Source organism: Panthera leo, chromosome F3, assembly GCF_018350215.1.
Source record: "Panthera leo isolate Ple1 chromosome F3, P.leo_Ple1_pat1.1, whole genome shotgun sequence".
Taxonomy (NCBI): Eukaryota; Metazoa; Chordata; class Mammalia; order Carnivora; family Felidae; genus Panthera; species Panthera leo.
In genome coordinates this window covers 36949116-36965986 of record NC_056696.1, presented here as the reverse complement: position 1 = coordinate 36965986, position 16871 = coordinate 36949116, and the positions used below count along the sequence as shown (strand labels likewise).

The window sequence follows — 16871 nt, the reverse complement described above, 5'->3', positions numbered from 1 at the left end:
GATGTTACTTGAGGGAAAAATTAAAATTTTTCAAAATTGACATAAAGTCAATATTAATTCACATGGAATATGTTACTTTGAAATAATCTTGCTTTTTATAACTGTATACTGCTTTCAAAAATAGCTTTGGGGAAATTTCTTTTTTAGGAATTGGCGTAAGTTGAGTGAGGCTTGTAGGTTACAAGAATCTGTAACAAACCATAAGTTGCCACCTTACCTTTTTGTTCGGTTATTTCCATTTTCCCTCCCCATTTCAGTACATTATTAACAGATGATAAGCTCTTTTAAAGTAGTATTCCCAGGTTGTTTACTAATGTTTAAAATTTAAGCCTAAAATACGATTATAAGTAGATATAAAAAGCATTTTACTACTAAAATTTTGAAGTTTAAGACATTCTCTACTAGCTGAAAGTGTTGAACTTGATCAACATATGGTACTGGCTAGCCTCATCCCCACCCGTTCTTTTGTTATCTTGTTATTGTTGTAAGGCTTAATGACAGTTGTAAGCCATAGTTGTGGATGTGGGGGTTAGTCCACCCTGGGGAGAAGAGGAGGAAACAGCAGTGTGGATTATGGAAATATGGATTGATCTAAAAAGAGACCTCTTGTAAAAGAATGGGCTCAAAGAAAAGCTAGGAAAAACTGATGAAAAGATGATGGAATATGATGTGAAAATGATCATTTGAAATCTTTCCTTTCATTCCCAGCTGCTATGTTTGGGAGAAAAGGAATGCATTTGTATGTTAAGGGAGAGCTAAAAGAGGCCAGATGAATAGTATTATTTATTAGATATATTTTCATTTTGGGTAAGATAAATTATGTGCATTTTAATAGACTTTGCATATGTTAGGCTTTTTAAATCTTAAAGACATAATGTTAGGTATAATATTTCATAGAAATGTTTCAAGTAGTACACAACACTTGGTTAATGTTTGGTTTTTTAAATAGATCTAATTTCAGAAATTAACTTGATGGTTGTTAAAAATTGAATATTTTAACCAGTTGTGATATCCTATTTATATATTCTATTTAAAATATTAACTATTTTTTACTATTATAAATTATTCAAATATATAGTTACATGTTAATTCATGTACACTTTGTCTAGATAAGTGATAACATTGCAACTTATCTTATAGTAAGCTAGTACTAAGTGATAACACATATTGTTACCCTTAGCCTATTTGACCAGAAAAGACAACAATGCAGTCTAGTGGTCATTTTGGTGAATGCAGACACGAGGTCCGTGTGGTTTTAACTAGTTTCTGATGTGCTTGTGTATAGTGAATGAAAACTTGTTGCCTGATTCTAAAGTTTGGAAAAAGTTAGATTGAGAAAAAGCCTGAAAGCATAGAAATAAGGCATTAGGAGGAGGAGGAGCATATTTTGAAGGAAGGATGGGGTTTTCAATTTTGGATATGTCCCGTATTCTGGTAGCGATGTCTTCTAAGTAGTAGGAAACCTCTGACTGGAGTTTAGGAAAGGATGATGACATGGTTCTACATAGCTGTTAAGTAGATGACCTGGGTTTTGAACCTCTCATTCTGGCTAGAGAGCCCAGACTTTCATCCACTGTGTTTAGCAGTAAGGTTAGATTCCCTATCGAGACGTGAAGCCTAAAGACAGAAGAACTCTGGAGACCACTGATGGAGAAGGCTTATGGAGAAGGAGTCATGAAGCAGCTCTAAAAGAAATGGTACTCATGGGAGGAGATCTAGATAAAGTGGAAAAAAGACATCTCAGGAAGAGACTTGTAAGCAAGAGTGGTTGTGGAGAAACCTGGGCTTCCTTAGGTCAAGGGGGAGATCACTTTCATTTTATAATCCCAAGTGTTTTTTTGCTTGGTAGATACTGAGTAAATGCATGTTACATGAATAAATGAAATGTGACACACTGCAGAAAAGTCAAGTTTGATAAATACTGGGAAAAAGGTTATTAGATGAAGAAATTAGAGATCGCTGGTGGCAGCAGCTGAGAAGAATCAGAGATAAGAAGTGATGGAGGGGCGCCTGGGTGGCTCAGTCGGTTAAGCGTCTGACTTCAGCTCCGGTCATGATCTCACAGTTCGTGGGTTTGAGCCCCGCGTGGGGCTCTCTGCTGGCAGCTCAGAGCCTGGAGCCTGCTTTGGATTCTGTGTCTCCCTCCCTCTCTGCCCCTCCCCTGCTCATGCTCTATATCTGTCTCTTAAAAAATGAATAAGTGTAAAATAATTTTTAAAATGATTAAAAAAGTGATGGAGACTTGCTGAAAAGACATCACACTTTTAAGAAAATTTTCAGGGAAAGAGAGAATTATTCTAGGAGTACTTTTGAGCTGACCAAAGGTTGAATCTAACTTCACGGAATTTATTTTAGTCTAGCTTACAAATAAGCCACTCCTGTTTTTATAATTACTCTTGGTTTCCATATATTCCAATACAATAACACGTTGTAAGGAATATATAGAAGGTATGAGATAATTTATTCAAGAGAATTATTTCTTCTTAACTGAGAAAGTTTATCAAATGACTATATGTAGTGTCTGGTTTATTGAGGCAAATCCTTTACAAGAGATTCAGGAAATTGTGTTTTCTCTTTAAGGTCATTTATGCCAAAGTGGGCTAGACTAAGAGTGATCAAAACTCATTGCTATTTGGTGAGGCCTGTTTGGTGGCTTTCTGTGTGTGAAAAGAACCAGTGTTCACAGTTCAATTTCTCATAGAAAGAATTTTCTGCATTACAAGAACTAAAACCAAAATTGGCACCTTTACTTATAATCTCAGCAAGAGGCCAAAGATTACGTCAGCAGAGAGTGTGAACTACATTTTTATTCCAAGAGGTGGATGTTCTGTAATGGGTGGGGTGGAATAAGTTTGCAGAATAATAATAGCTCATAATATTTTTGTTTAGAATTTCAAGAAATATTCATTCAAAAAAAACTCCACCATGACTTCAAGTTTAATTGTAGTTTGACATATTAAAGATTATGGGCATGTACATTTTTTATAAAAGAAAAATCTTGGGTAATTTAAGATAACCTAAAATATATGGTCAGAGCTCCAGGGGTCTTGATTTATAGTCCTGCCTATTGACTATATCTGAATAAAGTTTTATTTTAATTATTAAGTACTTAGTTCTTGCTTTAGATTGAAACGGATAAAAATGTCTAGCAAACTTTATTGAACAGAATTCTTAAAGATACAACCGAGTCCAGGGTGTTTACTCTCTGAGCTACAGGTTTCCTTGTCCATCTGACCATATACAGACAGCTTTGACCTATCCACCCATTTTCATACTTGAGCCCAAGATAAATACTGTCTCAACACTGACTCCCTCTGTTACAGTTAACTTTGTTTAACTTCATGCTGCTCTTGTTACTCTAGTATTATTTATTTATTCTGGTATGACCCTTGTTCTGATATTTGACAGTGATTTTGTTTCAGATTTTAAATAATAGGATTCAAATTTAATTACTTTGTATTTTACTCCTCTGGAAGGAAAAAAAAATCAACTTAAGCCCTTATTTATAAGTCTTTTATTTGAAAGGAGTTAGATGTATGCTTTTACTGTAAATCTGGTATTCTCAGTAGTAATAAACAAGCGTAGGTAGAAACAGCATTTTCTTTTCTCTCTTTTTTTTCTTTTTTTCTCTTTTATTCTCTTTTTTGCCTCAGAACTTAATTTCAAGGGACTAGAACAAGGTAGGGCAGGAAAGACTCACATTTGTAATTACATATTATCTCATTTTCATTTCTCCCCATGATTCCTTCATGTCCTGGCCTGGCCCCCTTTATTTTTCCATACACCAGGTTGAACTTTGTTTCTGAAATATTAAGTATATAATCTTAATTCTTTATAAATATGGGAAATATCCACCATACAGAGACCAAGTGGGCATCAAATTTAGGCATCTGCAGATTATATGTTGGAACCTCCATGAAAACAAAGTGGAAAAAAAATACATATGATGGAGAATACTGGTTAGAAGCTTTAGCCTGTGAGATCAAGTCCTGACTCTAGCATTCGCTAGCCATGTGAGTTTGGACAAGTTACTCCGTCTCTTGGACTTCTTTTTTTGTTTGTTTGTTTTTCCCCCACATATAAAAGGAAACAAAACAGAAGTTGTTGTAGGGATGAAATGAGGTAATATACGTAAAGTGCTTAGGTCAGAACCTGGCACAGAGTAAGCAATTATTTTATTATATTTTAATTTAGAAAAAGAATCAAATAAGAAAACACGCAGACTCTTAACTCACATTTCCTTGAACTGTCTGCCAAGGCAAATTTATTCTGATGATGCTAAAACAGTGTTACTTAACAGGAGTTCAACAAGTTTTTTTTTTTCAGATCATGAGTGGTGTGCCAGGCTCTGATTAGGCATGAGAGGAGCTCCAAGGTTGAATAAGCCCCCAAAGATTTTATAGATTCTTTTATTTCCATTGATCATGGTAATTGTAACTACTAGAACTTTCTAGTTTGCTACTGTCTTCATTTATCTCTGGTTACTGATGAGTGACATATCGTGATTATAATATTAGAAGTGGTTAAACACTCTATAACCTATATCTTGAAATAAATCTTTAGGAAAATAAAGACATGATGTGTTTTCATCATTGTATGAGAAAATTTACCTAGTTGATGGCCTGGGGATATTATATTAGAGTATTTGTTGAGAGGAGCATAAAAATATGAAGAATCATATTGATCCTTCATAATGTTGGAAAAGAGAACAGTCACTCCTGTCTCTTATCTATATGTTTTAACCAGCGCCATTTCCTTTCTTGGTCTTTATGTAGGCTAGATGCTATTTCTAAAGCACCAGACAGTTTATCCAGTCCCCTCTTGATGTCTCCATCTTTATTCCCGTATGTATCTTAATTTTGTGCCCTTGTCTGCATTGCTGCTATAACTGTCTTATTTCGGGCTGCCACCACTCACCTTGATTATTGCAGAAGTCTTCTGATTTCCTAGTCTTCAGTTTTATCCTTTTAAAATTTATTCTACACAGTGTAGCCAGTGATCTCTCTAAAATTCAAGCCCAGTTGTGTCTCTCCCTTATTTTAAACCCTTCAAAGCTTCCCTATTTTTCTTAGGGAGAGTGAACCATGATTTACTGTCCAAACTGAGATACTTATTTATTAGGTGTTTTTGACCAATGATTTTTATATGGCATGATGCAGATCTTAAGTGTACAATGAAATGAGTTTTGGCAGATGCATACACCTGTGTAACCCACATTCCTTTAAATATATAGACTTCTTAGCACTCTAGGAAGTTCCTTGCCACTTTCTGGTTACTCATTGTATCCCCTACCCCACCCTACCCCATAGCTCCAGGCTACCACTTTTCTGATTTCTATTAAAATAAATTATAACTTGGATACCTTTGAGAGTAAAAGGGGAACCTATTGATAATTTTCTGAGAAGATATATGTGAAGTTGTTCTGGGCAAACCAGGAGGAATGGTTTCCCTACTCTTTGCCTTAAGTCCATACTTCTTAGTTTGCCTAAAAGCATTATAAATTCAGTCCCCTGCTTATTTCTCAAGCTACATTCTCTTACTATTTGTCTAAACTTTGTCCTTGCTGTTTCTAATTTTTATTTTATTTTATTTATTTATTTTTTTTAACGTTTATTTATTTTTGAGACAGAGAGAGACAGAGCATGAACGGGGGAGGGTCAGAAAGAAGGAGACACAGAATCTGAAACAGGCTCCAGGCTCTGAGCTGTCAGCACGGAGCCCGACGCGGGGCTCGAACTCACGGACCGTGAAATCATGACCTGAGCCGAAGTCGGATGTTTAACCGACTGAGCCACCCAGGTGCCCCATTATTTTTAGACTTTTGTTTTGTACATATTCTTTCCTATGAGGGAAGACCATTTTTACCTCTTTTCTGCCTCCCTCTTCTCATTCTATAGCCTGGCCAGTTTCTCCTTCTCCCTTCGTTTCTCTACTTAGATAGGATTTTTTCCCTTGGGACTTTAACCACACTTCTCCAGAAGCACCACTCTCAGTTTGGTTTATATGTCTGTCTTCTAGACTTCCTGGTATTTTTCACTTTTCCTGCCAATGCTCTTATTACATTATAATGTGATTGTCTGTGATTCCCATTCACACATTAAGTATTTGGTAAATGAACATATATAAACATATTGGTAATTCATATAAATAAATTCACATGGAGTTTGCCAGTATGTGAGTACTGCTTAGACTATACCCTTTTAAGTAAATGGTCTTCATAGAACAGTTTATATTTTATAATTGTGTAACGATAATTTAATTCTTCCAAACAAAGCCTCCAAATAGCTAAATAGACAATTATGATTTTTCCATATTTTTAAAATATACCATGATTCACATTTCTGCTAGGTGATTTTACAGACTCTATGGGCTTTCAAGGGAAAAAGAAATAATAAATATACCATTGCTCCCAGGATATAATGCCCATCTAGAGGTATATTTTTCAAACATCTCAAAGTGTACAGTCCCTGATATAGGCTTTAAACTAAAGATTCTATTCTTTCTTAAAGAATCAGACAAATGACAAGATTCCCATCTGGTGTGTCACAAGATTCGCTGTCTAGGGAAAATTAGCAGTTCAGGCATAATTCTGAACTAGGTTTAAGGCAGGACCAGGAAAAAAAGATAATTAAAATTTACTGCTCTGGAATATATCCTTTTTCTGGTTGTCCTCTGTAATATAAAAATCAGTTCTCTAATGTGTGACCCTCACAGTGAATAGAGAAGATGTCATGAACATCATGACAGGAGGATTATCTGCACACGGCCTAGGTATGAAGAACCACAGAAATAATATGAATCAAGAGTCTTGCCGGACTGAAGAAAAATATACAACCAAGATTAACGAAGAACAAAGAGAGATAGCACTATTAAAGGGCGGTGACGGAAAGAGAGGATATATTTTCTGAGGGTACCCTTAACAAAATCTTTGCCAGAAACAAACAAACAAAAACACAACACGGTGTCTTTGCCAGGGAAAGGCCTAATCTGAGGTTGTAGAAGAAAGCCGGAGCTAGTTTTATTCCTCAAGTTGGTCAGTTCCTTACCTAGAATTGTTAATTAATCTTTATTATGTGGATTGATAAATAAGTACATGAAACAGGAATTTTATTAGTAAATCCTCCTTAAATGAAAAATGGAAGAATAGGGGCGCCTGGGTGGCGCAGTCGGTTAAGCGTCCGACTTCAGCCAGGTCACGATCTCGCGGTCCGTGAGTTCGAGCCCCGCGTCGGGCTCTGGGCTGATGGCTCGGAGCCTGGAGCCTGTTTCGGATTCTGTGTCTCCCTCTCTCTCTGCCCCTCCCCCGTTCATGCTCTGTCTCTCTCTGTCCCAAAAATAAATAAAAAACGTTGAAAAAAAAAAATTAAAAAAAAAAAAAATCATCAGATGTGCACATGGTATGACTTTGCAGGGTTAACAGAGTCTGCTTTTATTGTGGCTGGTTGTATAGAAATAGTAGAATATATTCAAATCTATATCTACATATATATACCTATCCGCATGAACCTATGTTAAATACATTAAAATTTTTCAAAGGAGGCAGATCAATTATTCAGTATAATATTTGTCATCATTTTAGGTCTCAGTATGCTAATGTTTTGGCACAGGTCATTGAACACAGGACCTTAATGTTGCAGTTACTCAGTAAATATTTGTTGGAATTCATATGATGTATAAGAGTTCTTAAAACAAGTAACTAATTAATAAAAGAGCTAAGAGTTGTTAGGAGGTTTTTATATGTCTGTCATTGTCTAATCATTTATGTGGATTTCTGTTTAATCCTCACAGAATTCTCCTATAAGTCCCCAAATAAATCCTCAGTCCTACAAGATAGATAACTTCTGCCCATTTTCCAGATGAGGTAAATGGAGCACATAGCCAATATCTTGTGGAGCCAGACTTTGAATATTAACTGCTGGACTCTACAGGATGGCGCCCTTGACTGTGATTTTCCATCTAACGTGCGTGCCTGCGTGCCTATGTGTGCCTGTTTTGTAATGATCTAATCTTAAGTCTCCCTAGTTCTGAAATTCAGGAATCCTATTTCCTTTCCCTACACAACATCTAGCTGTGGATTGAAGTCATGGTAGCTTATAGGTTGACTGACATAAAACTTGTTTCTTCCTAAAGATTGAAGTCCTTTCCTACTCCTCTTAATTCTACTTATCTTGATTTAAATGACTGCTTGATATTCACTTTTAAAGGCTTTAGTATCTGTAAATGCAGATAAATATTATAGGCAATGTTCTATTTTATGTATTTCCTTTGGTCTAGAAAATGTTACTAGTTAAAATAGGGGTGAATGAACAAAGAGGTATTTATCGGAAAGGGGTAAGACATTATATGGTTATTAGAAAAGAAAGGGAGTCTTCCTAAATGTTTTATTCTTAGCGGTGTATAATTGTTATTCAAGTCCTTGATTAAAAGGTAGAGTTAACCTAGGGATAAAAATTTGAAGGCGATTTTTAGTAGTATTTTTGACAAAGAAACTTTGGAAACCCATTTTCGTATATCTAAATGTATGGTTTTCTTTCACAGCTTTTAAATGCTTCTCTTAAATTAATGAGGGAAATATATTATACTTTTTATTTGCCAGGAAAACTACCTTTCTCATTGTAAATATACATATTTTTATAACATCTCTCTGTCCTGCTTCGAATCTCGGCTTTTTCATTGGCATTGGGTTAAAACTAACATGATTGCAGACTACAGAGGTCTCTTCATCCTTCAACACTGATTGTGTTTCCATGGCACAGTTATGTTTATAGCAAAATGTATTTCCTCCTTGGCAGTTACTTAAATCTTCCAACAATAAAAATTCATTTTTAATTTTTGAAAGTGAAAAATAACTTGACCTGAGTTCCCAGCCTACGTAATTTTAGTGTCAGAATTCACAGACATACTGTGCTTTCCCTAATTTAAGGAGGAATGATGAAAGAGAAATTTATTTCTGATTGAAATACTACATAAAAGTAAATACCAAGAGAAAAATTCCACAGTGGGTTCATTTATTCTGATGGTTATTCCTTGGCTTAAAGTTTAAAATACATTCTCTAAATTTAAACAAACTTCTTTAAAAACATGAGAAGATGGTGTCTAAAGAGGCTATATGTATAACTTAACCATGTTAATATAATTTTACCTTGTAATAAAACACAATCTGGCTTGACTACCTTGTTAGTATAGCTGTATTTCCCTTGAAAATGTAAGGCATCTTGTGGTGCCCCCATGAGTTTGTGGTGGGGCCCTGAGACATCTCTGTGCACAGTGTGGGAATCTCTGTTCTGCTCTATGCAGCCTGCTTGTGACTGAACAGCTTAGTGCATGCTTCTTTTGAGAAAAAAAGCTGATTTCCCCCCATGTAAAGCACAGATTGAATTCATAGTATTAATTAATTTTCACTTATTTGGGGAAATAATATTCAAAATTAAGTAATCACCTTTTTAGAATTCTATGGCCTTGGTGAAAAATTAGAATTGACAAATAGCCCCCTTGTTGCTACAGAATGATTTTGAAAGTGTTACTGAAATGAATAAAATTATGGATATTTGAAAACTGTTCTTATATTGTGTTATATTTTTCCTGAGAGCTTTGTTATAAATTTAATTACTTGATTAAAATTTTTGTAAGGAGTCTTAAGAAAGAAAATATGATACTCCAGCTTCTTTATATTAAATGACATGCCTCGTGGTTAGCAGAAAATGAGTAAGTCTGAATTTTGATTTTTTCTAACTACTCCAAGGCTAAGCTAAGCATAGACCACCATTTCCCTTGCCAGTGATTAGTTTAGGAGCGGCTCTGACCTTCTGGCTAATTAAATATAATGGGAAAGTCAGCTTGTGGGGCTTCTGGGAAAGGTTTCCTCTGATAAGAAGAGAAAACAGAAAGAAATGCTTCTTTCCCTGGACACTGCTGTGTCTTCATGTGGTGTGTTGAACTCTGGCAGCTTATTTCGTGACCATGAGTAGAGGTAGCTGAGGACAAAACCAACAAACTCAGGACAACAAAGCAGGACAGCAGATTCCTGGGTCCTCAAAGAGGATGTTGAATTAACCTGTCCTGAACAAATCGACCTTGTCATTTTTGCAGTGAAAGAATAACTATTCCTTATATATTAAGCACCCTACATTGATACAGTTAGTCTTATTTCTTAATTATGGATGGTATTCAAACTAAGTTAAAGAGTCAAGACCCTTATGGCCCTAGAGTGTGGGTGATCAAATGTATTTTGAAGGACCTTCCCGTTTGATTCTTAACACCTTATCTTCTAATTCTTTTTTTTTTTTTTTTTTTTTTCAACGTTTTTTATTTATTTTGGGGACAGAGAGAGACAGAGCATGAATGGGGGAGGGGCAGAGAGAGAGGGAGACACAGAATCGGAAACAGGCTCCAGGCTCCGAGCCATCAGCCCAGAGCCTGACGCGGGGCTCGAACTCACGGACCGCGAGATCGTGACCTGGCTGAAGTCGGACGCTTAACCGACTGCGCCACCCATCTTCTAATTCTTACTGCCCTCCCATTGAGGACCTCTGGAAGAAGATAGTTATGAAATTCAATTAAGAGGACTTGAAGAATGACTGATTTTATTTGGGAATCGGGAAAGGGAAGGGGTCTAGACAACCACCATGTTTTGGTTTGGGTAACTGGGTAGGTGTTGCTGCTCTTCTAGGTGATAAGGACTACAACTAAAAGAATTACTTCAGTTTTGCATATTCTGAATTTGAGGTGTCAGAAATTGGTACTGCAGAGTAGTTAAATATATAATCCCTGAGTCAGAAATATCTAAACTGCAAGACGATGAGATTTGGTAGTTGTACTGGAACCTTGGGTGAAAACGAAATTGCCTTGGCAGATACACCTTATTGGTGTGGAAGAGAGGAGGTGTAGAACCTTGGAGGCAGGGGAAGAAGTAGTGGAGAAGGATGAAAAACAATTAGTGATGTCAACAATGACATGACTCATTTCATCTTAGATTCTTCTCTGAGAAATTCCAAGACATTTGTAATTATTGAACTTTCATCAGGAGGTAGACTCTACATATTTTAGTTTTTTCAAAAAGTAGATTCTTAAATGCTTTTCCCCCTTTTATTTGATTAATTTGTAATGTTGAACAGTAGTGTTGTGGGATAAAGAGTTAATAAACCCCTCTTACACTAGCAGTTTACTCTCTTCTCCTTTATTTGACTGTACAGCTTATTAATACAAATGTGGGATACAGTACCAAAAACACCCACCCCAATGTATAAATTTTCATCAGTCCTTATTTCCAGTCATTTATAGGACAGCAGATGTGTTGTTTTTAGGGCATATGCATATATATGTGTTGTGCCCTTTGTATTTTGCTATTCATAATTGTATATTCTACTTCATTCTTTTTGTTATTACTATTTTTAACACTTAACATTTTAGTCAATGTGTTCTTTTTATATAAAAATAAAATATATTTGAGAGATTTAAGATGATCCGGAAAACTCAAATAATTTTTCTTGGCCAAGGAAATCAGGTATTGCCTGAAAACAAAGCCTGTAGAGAACAGAGAAACAAAACTTTTGAAGAGTATGATCTTAAATCTTTTACATAATCTATGGATCCCAATTCAGAACTGTGCGTGTGTGTTTGATATCAAAATCACCTTGTGATGGAAATATCAGACTTTATGAACACTTCCAATGCATATAAAAGTATAATTTCCAATTAACATTATTGCTGAAAGGATCCCCCCCAAAAAAACCCATTTGCGTGTATCTTATTCCTCCCTTCAACTCTCTCTCACTCTCTCTGTCTCTCTGTCTTTTCTTTTTTAACTTCAGTTTGAATAGCACCTGTAATTAAGGAAGAAAACCGAGCCCTGGGAGCTAGGTAGGACTTTCAGCTATTGATCTGTGTAAACCCAGCTTATACTGTCAGGGGAGAAACAGTCAACTGCTGAGTTGCTTTGTCACTGACATAAGCTGAGAGAGGATTTTTTTGTCTATACTGTTTATACACTAGTCTATAGACCTGCTGGCTGGTTGAATTTTAAAGAGTGCGGAGGTTTAAAGACTTGTCCCCTGAGGGATGCTTCTGCCAGTTGGGAAGCGAGCTGAGGCTGTTTTGCAGAAGTGTGTGCCTGTGTGTTGCGTGTAGAAGGAGGGAGGGGGAGGGTGTGAAAGATTGAGCAACTAACCGGGAAACATTCTTCTTAATTTGAGTCTTAAAAAATTGATGGGAAATATATTACTACTTTGGGTGTATTTAGAAGTAAACAGTGAGTTTGAAATATCTATATTGTTACAGAAATTATATGAACTTTGTAGGGGGGATATCAAAATAGTGTTCATAGGCGTAGTGAATACGATAAATGGCTTCACTTTTTGTAGCAAGACAAGGATTAGCAATGGTCAAGTGAACTGTTTTCAGTTTTAGTAATTTAAATTATTTAAAGTTTAGCAGCTCTTTTAATTACATGTAACAGAATGCTTTCAATAGTCAAACAGCTTTTTCTAAATATGGGGTCTGTGCTCATATTTTTAAAGGTATGTATGTGTTCATAAGCAAACCAGGGTACCCTTCCCTAAAGGTAGAAGGTTGCTTTTTTACATGATGCTTTTCTTTCTGCTTTAGCGTCGTAAGGCTCTTGAAGCTTTCATAGGTATTGCCATTGGAATTTTGCAATGTGATGTTATTAATTAATACCTCATTATAGTCTACAGGTTAAAAGAACTTAATAGATTCTACTTTAAAACACTCAGTATTATGTTTCTGCAGAGGATTTAAATATTCAGATATTAATATTTTCTCTGGACGCAAATTTTATTGGTAAAGAGGTGGTAGTTTTGATGGGGGTGACTACTGCCTGAAGATATTTGCTCTTTTTTTCTTTTTGATAGGAAACATTCTCCTCAATCTCTGCTTTGTCTTGTAAAGTTACCTGGCTTTGAACTTATATGATGTGATCTTCAATTCTAAAGTTTAAGTTTAGAATCAGAGTTAATTTTTAGTTGTTTTTCATATATGACAAAATAGATCTTTCTCAGTTTTTTGCCAAGCGTCCATTATTTGTATTTTATTATGATTGTTAACGAGTATGACTTCCAAAAGCTTTTAAAATTATTTTATAATGACTATAAAATCACTGCAGGTTTCAAAATCAATAGGTTATTTTCTGTGCTCAGTTAAAACATTGATTTTCATATGAGACAATTCATAAACAAAAATACATAGAATAGAAGGTATGTTGTTTTAAATGTAAAGGCTTATTTTTAGATACGCATTTTTTTAAAGAATGTTATTTGAGATAAACTTGATGTTACTCTTGTTGAATTTACTGAGAGAAACATATACATGTGTTTCTTTAGCCATAGAATGTCTTTTTATTTTTTTTTTAACCATTTTACTATGGGACATGTAGCGTTGTTTTACCTCTCAGTAATTCATTCTGCTGCCAACTTCATTCCCTTTTCTCTGCCTGCATTTTAATTGAAACAACATTTATATTTTTGAGCCAGGATCTGTCAGAAGTCCCTGTGGCTAGTCTGTGGTACAAGTAGCAGCAGACGTAGCTTACCCATATGGTGCGGTGCTTCTTGTAAAATCCATATGGCCTTGTTGAAGGGAATCCCAGCGGGGATGTGAAGGGTGTTAATACCCTTCAGGCCAGGCCTTTCCCTCCTGGGGCTTCCGTGGCATTGTCAGTGCAATCTGCCAAAGCACCAACTTAATTCCTTTTTAATAATCAATTATTTTAGTCTAGGAACCTGTGCTATTTTTCCTAAGGAAAAAAAAAAACAAACTTTTTTCCTCCCTAGAAAATGTCTCAAGAAAAGTTTTAACTGCATCTTTTAAAATATTCTAAAGCTTTTTTTTTTTTTAATTTGCATTTGCAGGAAGTACTACAGAGTGTGCCCAAGTTCTGTTTCCCCTTTGACATTGAAAGGTACGGTATAAGGGTATATAAGCCATCATTCAAAGTAACTTCAACTCATCTTAGTGAGCACTTTAAAATGATGACATGTGTTTTTTAGTAAAAAGAAATGTCTTTCTCTTCACCGCTTCTAACAACAACACAAAAATTAAATAGTATTTGGAGAGAAGTAGCCTTTTTACATCACTATATCTTTTGTTTTCTCCACTGTGGCCAGTTAGGAGTCTTAAGGATCCATTTCTTCCTTTTGTTCTTCAGGTACATATTGTAAGCACCTGCAGAAAAAAAATATCACTATGTCCTTAATCAGAGCCTTAGAATTGTGTCTTTTAAAATGAGATGTATATATCCTGGTTTCTATCTCACTTCACCCTAATTGAAAAGACCATCTGTGTGATATTGTAAAACCCATGACTAGTTGTCTCCCAAGAATAGCTGTATAGAAATAGTGCAATATTATGGAAGGCTGCAGGGAAACCCTCCCAGCAGTTTTGAAAATCTCATTATGTTTGTATTTTACTGAACAAATACTGAATGAATAGAGTATTACCTGTGTGTAGTTGGAATTTCACAGAATATATGGGCCTTTGAGTGTAAAAATGGGTCACTTGTTTCTCACGTGATTTTCACACCCTATTATCAGTTTTTTTAACAGTATGATATGGGGGGTTTTAAAGGAAAATTTATTTTCAGAAAATATTTTGCTGAAGTAAAGATGAGTAAAAATCTGAAATTTACAATATTTAAGATCATGCGTTGTGAATGATGGGCTAATTGATACTAATAAGTATCGATACCGCTTGTTTTACCTCCTTTCTGGAGAGTAAATTGTGCTTGTTAAGCTTGCAATTTTCAAACTAATAGCAAAGATAAAATAAACGAAGAAAAGCTCTCGAAAGTATATTGTGAACATTGAGCACTAGAGGGCACAGCAGGCACTAGAGGTTGTTTTTGAAGTTTGTGAAATTGTTTTCAAAACCGTCCACTTCAAAGTGTGTTTGGTAAATGTGCAGCACTTGAAATACAGGATTTCCTGACAATTGAAGGCAATTTGTAGTATTGGCAGGCTATAGTAGTAAAGTAACTTACTTCTTTTTACCTAATTCCTGTGGCTGTTTCAAAACCCAAATTTTCGGTGCGATGGATATCTTACCTTGGGACAAGGAAGCAGATGTTCAGTTATGGTTGTCTAAGGGCAAGATTATAGTCAGTAACAGGAAATGTATTTCTATAGTTCAAATGCTGATAAAGATTCAGTGTAATAATTTACATTGCACCTTACACTGCAGTGTGACACAGAGTATGTGTGATAGCCTGATACTCAGGTCACAGTTCACTTAAATTCTTCATAGTAAGCTTTTTCTGTAGAAATTGCACTCTTGTTTTGCACTTGGAAATCTACTCAGTGTATGGATAGCTCTAGAAGAGAATGCTAAAAAAAATGCCAATAGTAATTTTTATGGTACTTTACTGGGTGAGAATGTCAGCAGAAGAAGCAATTAAACAGAGTTGGTAGGGGCTGCCATTGGATTCTAAAGCAACCTGATTTGCTGTCTAAGCAATTTTAAAATAAAATCATGAAAATAGAGGCAGGAGTTGAGCAGAATCAGTCATCGTGTCTTGGTTCTCACTTCCATGGTCTCAGTAAGAGTATTTTCAGATTTTTGAAATATTTTGTAAGTACTTTCAGGCATGTGCCAGCTTACGGTGAAATACCTTATGATTCCCTACTAAGGGGTGAGTCTGTATATGTTTAATTGCTCAGCCTGTAAGATGTTACAACTTACTGTGATATTCAGCTCATGATTTCGTTTACACATTTCACACTCATTTTAGTTTTAGAACCTAGTTCTAGATTTGAGAACCAACTGATTGGGAAGGTGAAACCAGTGCCTCATGTAAATATATTCTTGTTTTGTTTTTCTTTAAGAAAATTCTCACGCAAAAGACACATTAAAGTTTTATAATATTGCTGTGTTTTAGAGTATCCCAGAATCAAGTTGGACAGCACTTTACCTTTGTACTGACAGACATTGAAAGTAAACAGAGATTTGGATTCTGCAGACTCACATCAGGAGGCAAAATTTGCTTGTGCATTCTTAGGTGAGTATTTGTAGTAAAACCAAAACAAACCAAAACTGGATGTATTAATCATTAACGGTGCCTTTCTTTGGTACTTTGTTGTGCTTAGGATGCTTAAAAATAATGTGTATAATATTTTTTTGCTTATATGTTTTCTCTAGATCTAAGTAAGTTGAAAAATAATTTTATTTTCTATATATAGTATCAGTTAGGCTTAAAGATTTACCAGTAACAGTAAAATTTTTTTGGAAGAATTCACTCTTTTGCGATTAGTTTTTGTGGGTTTGTGTTTTGGAAAATTAAATATTTAGATGTGAGTTCAAATAATATATATGTCATCTGTGAAATAAGATGCAAAAAAAGGCAATGACAGTAATGCATGCTCTTTTCTACCACTGATCCAGAACTTGTATTTTTGAAAGTTAAGTTACTGCTTTAGGGCAACGGTTATAAACTGGTGATTCTGGGTCAGAAATGTTCAGAGATGTTTTATTGGTCCTGTGATGTTTTAAACATTTTGAAGATGTTTCTAACTTTATACATTGTAGTAAAATTTTGCCGAAAATTCAAGTTTCTGATTTCTTTTGCCAAATGGGAATGACTGCTAATTCTGGTCTTGCACTTCCCAGCAGCAGCAATAAGCTGGAACTAAGCAGCAGGTTTGTAGTTGTGCCATGAGTTTGCTAGTTTGTCACCAGTCCTGCCTGTCCTGCTTCAGTTGCTTACATCATCTGCTTGCCTCAATATGTAGTTAAGAATGTGTCTCCTTTTGGTAGACCTGGGGTTTTGAGATGCTGGCTGTTGACAAGGAAGGGACCTAAAAATTAGCTTCCCTTTAGTATGTCTTGATGAATCTGAAATCCAGATGTATTCCACAAAAATAAGA

General features: G+C 35.4%; 1 protein-coding gene across 4 annotated transcripts in view; it reads left to right on the top strand.

The window, feature by feature from the left end:
- DENND1B (DENN domain containing 1B) overlaps window positions 1-16871 on the top strand; it is a 254427-nt gene that overhangs the window by 86936 nt on the left and 150620 nt on the right. For 3 of the 4 annotated variants that reach the window (XM_042925713.1, XM_042925714.1, XM_042925712.1), the window contains exons 4-5: window positions 13866-13915; window positions 15887-16006. The exons of the other annotated variant lie outside the window; for it this stretch is intronic. In XM_042925713.1, coding sequence (XP_042781647.1) covers window positions 13866-13915; window positions 15887-16006 — 170 coding nt within the window. The remainder of the gene's footprint in view (window positions 1-13865; window positions 13916-15886; window positions 16007-16871) is intronic. 4 annotated transcript variants of the gene reach the window in all.